We start from the raw sequence: 8,762 nt of genomic DNA, 5'->3' as shown, positions 1-8,762 counted from the left end.
CAGTCTGGAGAAAGTAGAACTAACGGTGCAGGTATTGAGGCCAATGCTATCAATATCAGCGGCATACGCCAGCTCATATAAAAAATTGTACCTACTCGATTAAGTCCTGCAGACAGGATTATTTTCTTCGGCAGCAGATTCAGGAAGTTGCACGATAGAAAGTCGGCTTTTCTGAAATCTTACTTTGTATTAAACGCCCCGGAGAGGTCCTTCGCGATCCTGATGGAGCTTTTGGTGTTGCTAAACTTCAGTTTACGCACCCGCATTAGTTTTGCGGAGATACCAAATTCGGACATCGTTGTATAAATACAGCTTCTTTTCCTTCTATCAAGCTTTGAAATCGACGAAGAGGTGGTGAAAGTCGATTCTCTTTTCACGGGTCTTCTCCAAGATTTGACGGATAGTGAATATCTGGTCAGTTGCTGATTTCTTAGGTCTAAATCCACACTGATAAGGTCCAATGAGATGAATGGGCTTTACTCTTTCACACAATATGCTCTATAGAATCTTATGTGCGATGTTTAGGAGACTTACCCCGCCGCTTAGTTGTTTTTCAAACGGGCTATTGCTATTCGAACTTCTTCATTATCGGCCGTCTACTCCATCGTCATCGATTGGGGAATCGGGCTCTCCATCTCCTGAGGTTATATATTCACTGTAATTAAGCAAACTGGATATGTAAATCCTCCGTTATTTCAGTATGCTCTGGCCATCAGTTACTAGATCACCTCTGGGGTTTCTGCAAGAGTGTGCTTCGGTCTTGAACCCTCGCCCAATCTTTTCGCAGAATTATCGAGTATTATCCCAATCGGCCAACTTGTTAAGCTCTTCGTACTTACACATTTCGGCCTCTCTCCTCGTTTGTCTGCAAACGCAGACTTTCTTTTCAGCTCTCGGTATCTATCCCATCCCGCACTTGTTGTGGTCGATCGTAACATTACGTGGTAGGTAGTTTATTTTCTCTCCGCAGCGATACGGCACTCCTCGTTGTACCAGCTTTTCTTTTGCTTTTTTCGAAAATTAATGGGTTCGGTTGCCGCTGGAAATGCCGTCCCACAGTTTACTTATACACAGTTGTTGGCGAGTGTCGGAAACCAAGTCGAGTAGAAAATCGTTCACCTGTCTGCTGTGATTGCAGCTTCACGACGTCGAATCTTCCTTGTATTTGTTGAAGTGCGTTTTTTGTTGCACAGAGGCAGCTGCGTATCTCTGCTGCCACAGGACTGAATACAGGAGACGAGTTTCCGTCTCTCACAACATGATCGATCTGGATGGTGGCTTTTCGCTCCGGAGGCAGATTGGTATTTTGTTGAATTTTCCTATGCTGGAATCTAGTACTACAGATAACTTTAGTTTGGACCCCGTCGAAGTAGATCAGCCTTAACCCATTTGGAGATGTTTCCTCGTGGAGTACTGAGTATTTTAGCAAAGATACCTTCTTTGAACACCCTACCGTTAAAGTCGCGGGGTGGCGGGTAGTGGGAGCAAATCAGCGATATTTAGAAAAACTTCGCTTTGATGCGGATTGTGGCTAGACGTTCATCCACCGGGGAACTCGGCTGTCCGCGAGCTTGCCGGGCTCTTCGTACTCACACATTTCGGCCTCTTTTGTTTTATTAGCAAATGTGTCCCACTTCCCTCTTCTACTCGCAGTATCTTTCCTATTCAGCACGGCCTGTGGTAGAGTGTAGCGTTAGGAGGTAGGCAGCGTGTTGGCTCTCCGTTGTAACACGGCACTCCTCATCGTACCAGTTGTTCTTTTGCATTTTCTGAAAACCAATGGTTTCGTTGACTATATACGTATGACCAGTGTTTGCATCTCATTATTTTTTAAACAAATATTCGCGATTTCATGACATTTTTTTTTTTCAAAAAGCCTTCAAATTTTCTTCTTTTTTTATCGAAAAGAATCAACTGTAGTCGCTATATTGATTCCTGAATAAATTTTGTGTCATATCTTCAAGTTTCTGTCAGACGGATACTCGAAAATCCTGATATTAGTTAGGGCTAACCCAAGTTTCCGCTTCTATGTATCTATTTTAATTACAAAGACACATTGTTATAAGTAGAACATGCTTTCTTATATCCATTGCGATAAGTCACACACGATTTAGTTTACACCTTTAACTTAGCATTTCCGTGCTTGTTTTAAGTATTATGTATGTTGACGATAAGTTTATAGTCAAGTTTTTACTGTTACTTAAAATTCTAAATTGACTTATACTCTGCATAAAATGATACATACAGGGCACTAGAATAAATATTGTTGTTATTTATAATTATAGAGCTCGAATGTCTTGTAATACGGATTACAGGTGCCAAGATGATGTTTTTAAAGCAGCTACTAACGGACGATTGGGATCTGCATCTATTTTATCATCATCGTTAGAAAGTCAACCATATTTTAATCCTCTGGGTCAACAGACTCAACATCAAAATCAAGCAGTTCGAAATTCAGTGCAACTCAGTCAAAAATCAATTTGCATGTCGAATGGACTTTTTGACTGTAACGAAGGAGTATTTAATTGTGACGAAAGAAATGAAAGTAAGGAAGGGCTAATAGCAGCATCTACTCAAACCCAATGTTATGCGAATCAGACCAATAATAATTGCGATGCCTTTTCTTCAGATATCAAAATTGATTCTGGTGGAGAAACGTTGGCTACTACAGTCTCTTCAGGGCATATGATGTACACAGTACATCGAGTGGTTACAACATCCCAAATTCAAACCGCACTTGGGAATACTTATGCTTCTTCTTCTAGTGTTTCGAGCGTTGTTAGTGCTCTTCGAAACGATAATTTGGTATCTCCTACTAGTATATCTACAAGTTTGACAACTATACCTGGAAACGGTATTGCAGGAATTTCAGGCAATGTTTTAAGCAAAATGGATGATAACTCGAATACAGCCAACAACGTTATAATAAGCGGATCGGGTATATCAGATCCGCATCCATCTGAAGGTAAGGCTTAACTAAATTATATTATAATTATAAATTAAAATTTTCTCAAACAGGTACAGAAAATAACAGTTATTGCATAATTTTTGACTAAAAAAATAAGTATGAAGGAAAGTTCGGGTATATGTGGAAATTTTTGATTTTTCGAACACTACACGAATATGTCCCTTTTGATATTTGTTTTTGTTTTTTAATTCATAAATTTTATTTTCTTTGAGTTTATTATTTGAAAGTAATAACGTGAGAATACAATTTGTCAAGGCAAAAGAAAAAGCTTACTCTTCAACTATTATTGCGAAAGAGTTATTTAAAACTCACTGCATAACCATTATTCTGTAAGAAATAAATTAAAGTTAAGAGTCAAACAACTCTTATTTTGTAAGCGTAAATAAAAATTTAAATATAAGAATTATTTCGTTAGGATAAAATATTAATTTAAAAATAATTATTAATCTTAATTTTTTTTCATTGATTTGTTTATGAGAAAATAATTGTAACATTCCCTATTCTTTATCAATTGTAGTATATAAAGGAATGTTACTTACTTCAGTGCAAGAGTGTTTCAGTTTAACATTTATTAAAAAACTTCATTGAAAATAACATTAAATCCTAATATACTTGTACATAAATATGTATATATTATATTGAAACATTACAAATATTATATGTGACCTGGTCTACGAAAAGGGAGCTAACGTGCGAGAACTAGTTTTCTGGGAAACAGCTGTTAAAAATCTCATCTTCCATCCGAATCAACTAAAAAGTGAAAATTGATTTTTTGGATTTTTTGACACCTAAGCCCCCTTTCCGTAGACCAGGTCACATATATCGAGATTATTATAAAACATGTGAATAAAAACAAAGTTCAGCTGCACCCAAATAGTATACATCGTGGCGATGTGTAAAATTGAGAGCATGCAATATTAAATAAAATAAAAATTGAGAGCATGCAATATTAAAATTCATACAAATGGTTTAGTAATGTGGGAGACATTTAAAAACAAAAATTAAGTTTATCTAATGGCGTTTATTTTGGGTGTTCAATAGTAAAAACATATAATATCTCAGATAATCATTATAAACTAAAGACGATTGTCCTCGCAATTGCAGTTAGATAAAATTGACATAGAGTCGAAATCGTTGTAGTAACGGGTTATTCAACGCTACAAAAGTAGACTGATAGGGACAGCAACCGACGTCATCATTAAAATATATACGATCCAACAACTTGTCGAAATGATTAAAATTTACTACCGAAATTCAGAGTCGTGGATTTAACTTTAAGAGCGCTAAGCTTAATTTATGGTCGTCAAAATCGTCCTTTCAGATCAACAATTGACCATCTAGTGAACAATTTTTAATCCGTAGTGTCGAGAATATTGCTGTCGCTACCGCATCAATTAAGGAAGATCCAAAACAGTCTCTCATACATCGTTCTCAAGCGATAGACATCTCTGTGACGCCGTTGTGGCGGATTTTGCGAAGATATCCTACATCCTTGCAACCTGAAGCCGCTTGATCACCAAAATCGTCGTATGTTCGTGAATTGGGCTGAATAAAAACTTAAATTTGCCGTTTTTGTTTGTAGAGATCTCATTGAAAAAGTTGTTATGTGAAGCTATGTAATTAATTCTATCTTCGACGTTAAACTATTATACTATATACAAAGGATCATATTTTACATACCCGATCTCTATTATGAAAATCCTCGCAAATTTGAATTTGAATTCATGTGGCAAWTGATATTTAAAATATGTATTTTGTTAAATTGGTAGGACTGTCCTTTATTACTGTGACAATGTGCCATCTGTCGACTAGTTGTTTACAGCAGATGTTTAAGTCGGTACACCTCAGTAGTGCGTTTGCAATGAATAAAAATATCGAACAAAGAATTTTTTCCAAATTTTTTTTTCTAACCAACCCTCATATTTGGAGGGGAAAAACGAGCCTAAACCAAAAACCCAGTCAATCAAGTCATAGTTGTTATCTGGAAGCTTTAAAATTCATGGTGCGATTCCAACCATAATTTTTAGAYGTAACTGTTTAAGTGCGATACCTATCTGGGCGAATTTTTATCCCTATATCTTGATGGTTGGTTGGTTTATATACATATATGTAACAGAGAACTGCAACGAGTAATAATTTTTGTTCATAATCGAATATTGATCCGTTAGTCTATCTGATTCTGTCAGTTCGATTCATGTACAGGAATCGAATCGTTTCTCTTCAAATTAGCGATAAGGAACAACTTTGAATCACTAGCGATCAGCTTATACATGATTTGTTTATGAACATTCGCATTAGCAGAAAATATCATCCCCTAATCCCAGATTTACTGGTCACTTCTGTTCCACTTGTATTTCAAATACCTACAATTGTATGGATATGCATATGTTATTTATATAATCTAAATTACGTCGAGTACATGCATATATATGTATGTACGATTTGATTAAACCGAAGCCAGCCATACCGTTTACTCGATCGTAATAGCCGAAGAACAGATTGTTCATGTAGCATCAAATCAGTTGTCGTTGGCGGCTACTCGAATTGATCAACAATGTTGTCCACGATGAACTAAATTGATTTGATTGTGTTTTAGCACGACTGCTTGTTCTGATTTAATCATACTCGTTGCAGCTCTTTGATATGTACACTATTTTATACGGTGGAGAATCGGATGGAATTCGAAGTCCGATTCGGCTTATTTAACTGAAATATGAACATGTCAAGAAAATAAATTATACGATTTCAGTTTGACCGAGTCGTTTTTATTCTATATACATATATTTTGCTCACTATAAAGTTGAGGACTACAAGACGTCCAATAACTATCTAGAGAAAAGCTTCTGAAGCATAAATAAAACTATTAATGTGATAACTACCTTGAAAAATTTGTCTATACAGTTCAAAAAATCTACTTTAATTCTTTCAAAAAGCGATAGCTTAATATTTTTTGCTGMACTTGAACATGGTTCTTCCTTAAAATTTTTCCATTTCATTGCATACTAAAAAAACTGCTTAATGGTCAACGACACCAAGGCTTTGGAAATGTATCCCTTCGCATTTTTTTCAACCTACTATGAAACTCACACCAAAACGCTAAAAATTTCGATTTAACAAACTCTAAACTTTTTCAAAAAAAAAAAAAATTGATGCTTCCCAATCAGTTTTATTAAAAACCAAGAAAACACGTTAACTTCGGCTGCACCGAAGCTAATATACTCTTCAGAGGTGCATTTCTTTTAGTAACTATGTGCTCAGTTTATATGGAAGCTATAAGCTGTGCTAATCCAATTTCAACAATTTTTCGGAGATTATATTATCACCTTAAGTAGTAATTCATATCGTGAATATACACTGTCAAATACGAGAGTTTTCCATACACTCGCTCGGTTTGTATGGCAGCTATATGCTATAGTGAGCCGATCYGAACAATTCCTTCCGATATTACATTATTTCTACGAACAATAACTCATATCAAATTTCGTGAATATATATATATCTTCACATGAGGAAGTTTCCCATGCAAGCATTTGATTCCGATCGTTAAGTTTTTACAGCAGTTATATGCTGTAGTAAGCCGATGGATAGATGGAGTCATGTGTAGAAGTTCACACAAGTGAGAAAAGTTCTCTGATCGCCATTTTCTTGGGAGTGGCCAGAAACGAATCTTTTACATATGACGCAAGCAGCTCACGACTTTCGGTCCTTGACCAAGTATCCTCTGGGTAGCCTAAGAACATCCGTTTGAAGGCGAGCTAGAGTAAGAAGGAGAAACATTCCCTGCATAGGGTTGTGCGCTGGGTTTGGAACCCGCCACGTAAACAAAACCACCCCAATGAAAACGCAACAACAGCCTCGGATGAGAGACCCCACTTTTGATTACGACCATGGCCAACGATATAAGGACTACGAATTGAGGGCATGCACCTGGAATGTCCGGTCCCTTTATTGGGAAGGTGCCGCTGCCCTGCTGGTTGATGTCCTCGCAAAAATAAAGGCTGACATCTCCGCCATCCAAGAAATGCGATGGACGGGACAAGGACAGAGACGAGTAGGTCCTTGTGGCATTTACTACAGTGGCCATATAAAGGAGCGCAAGTTTGGTATGGGATTCGTGGGGGGAGAGAGACTCCGTCGCCGAGTACTATCATTCACCCCGATGAATTAACGTCTAGCCACAATCCGCATCAAAGCGAGGTTCTTCAACATATCGCTGATTTGCTCCCACGCCCCGACGGAAGAGAAGGACGATGTGACCAAAGGTGCCTTTTATGAGTGCCACGATGTCAAAATCGTGCTTGGCGACTTTAACGCTAGGGTGGGCAAAGAAGGTATCTTTGGCACTACGGTCGGTAAATTAATCCTCCACGAGGAAACATCCCCAAATGGGTAGAGRCTCATCGACTTCACCGCGGAACGAAATATGGTTATCTGTAGTACTAGATTCCAGCATACGAAGATACATCAAGCTACGTGGATATCTCCGGATCGAAAAACCACCAACCAGATCGATCATGTTGTGATAGACAGAAGAYACGTCTCCAGTGTTTTAGATGTGCGTGCGCTCCGAGGTCCTAACATCGACTCGGACCACTATCTTGTTGCAGCCAAGATTCGCACGCCCCTCTGTGCATCAAAAAACAAGGAAGGTTCGACGTCGAGAAGCTGCAATCACAGCAGGCAGCCGAACGGTTTTCTACTCGGCTTACACTTCTGCTTTCTGAGAGCACTCGTCAACAACTCGGTATAAGGGAACTGTGGGATGGAATTTCAAACTCCTTACGTACAGCTGCAACCGAAACCATTGGTTTTCGGAAAATACAACAGAACAGCTAGTACTCTCGAAAATTCTACGAAAAAATGCGGCGGCTTACAGAAGGTTTCAAGACCGGAGCATACTCTTGTAGAACCCCCAAAGGTGATCTAGTCACCGATGCCCAGAGCGTAGTTAAATTATGGAGGGAGCAGGAGAAGGCGAACGCGATTCCCCAATCGATGGCGATGAGCAGAAGTTCCATATCCCGACCAGGAAGAAGTTCGAATAGCAATTACCCGCCTGAAGGACAACAAAGCAGGTCGATGGATTGCCGGCCGAGCTATTCACACACGGCGRCGAAGATCTGATAAGGAGCATGCATCAGCTTCTTTGTAAACTATGGTCGGCTAAAGCATGCCCAACGATTGGAATTTCAGTGTGCTATGCCCAATCCTCAAACAAGGAGACCCCACAATCTGCGCCAACTCTCGTGGAATAAGCTCCTCAATATCGCAAATAAGGTTCCATCGAGCGTATTGTGTGAAAGATTATCAGTGTGGCTTCAGATCTGGAAAATCAACAACCGATCAGATATTCACCATGCGCCAAATCTTGGGAAATACCCGTGAAAGGAGAATCGACACTCACCACCTCTTCGTCGATTTCAAAGCTGCTTTCGACAGCACGAAAAGGAGCTACCTTTACGCCGCGATGTCTGAATTTTGCATCCCTGCAAAATTTACACGGCTGTGTAAGCTGACGTTGAGCAGCACCAAAACTCCATCAGAATAGGGAAGGACCTCTCTGAGCCGTTCGATACCAAACGAGGTTTCAGAGAAGGCGATTCCTTATCGTGCGACTTTTTCATCCTGCTTCTGGAGAAAATAGTTCGAGCTGCAGAACTAAATGKAGAAGGTACCATCTTCTATAAGAGTGTACAGCTGCTGGCGTATGCCGATGATATTGATATCATTGTCCTCAACACCCGCGCCGTTAGCTCCGCTTTCTCCAGACTGAACAAGGAAGCAACACAAATGG

The 8,762-nt window shown here is 39.0% G+C and overlaps 1 protein-coding gene across 1 annotated transcript; it reads left to right on the top strand.

Annotated features, from left to right (window-relative positions):
* The first annotated feature begins 2,292 nt into the window (after window positions 1–2,292).
* On the top strand, window positions 2,293–3,056 carry LOC108973168. The gene is made up of 3 exons (XM_018940232.1): window positions 2,293–2,545; window positions 2,630–2,965; window positions 3,019–3,056. Exons 1-3 carry the CDS (start codon window positions 2,293–2,295, stop codon window positions 3,054–3,056), a joined length of 627 nt encoding a protein of 208 aa, XP_018795777.1.
* The last annotated feature ends 5,706 nt before the right edge of the window (window positions 3,057–8,762 follow it).

This window comes from Bactrocera latifrons, unplaced genomic scaffold (genome assembly GCF_001853355.1).
Source record: "Bactrocera latifrons isolate USDA-ARS-PBARC rearing strain unplaced genomic scaffold, ASM185335v1 scaffold_461, whole genome shotgun sequence".
Classification (NCBI taxonomy): Eukaryota; Metazoa; Arthropoda; class Insecta; order Diptera; family Tephritidae; genus Bactrocera; species Bactrocera latifrons.
Note: the sequence above shows the minus strand (reverse complement) of the source record. Positions and strands in the feature narration are given on the sequence as shown.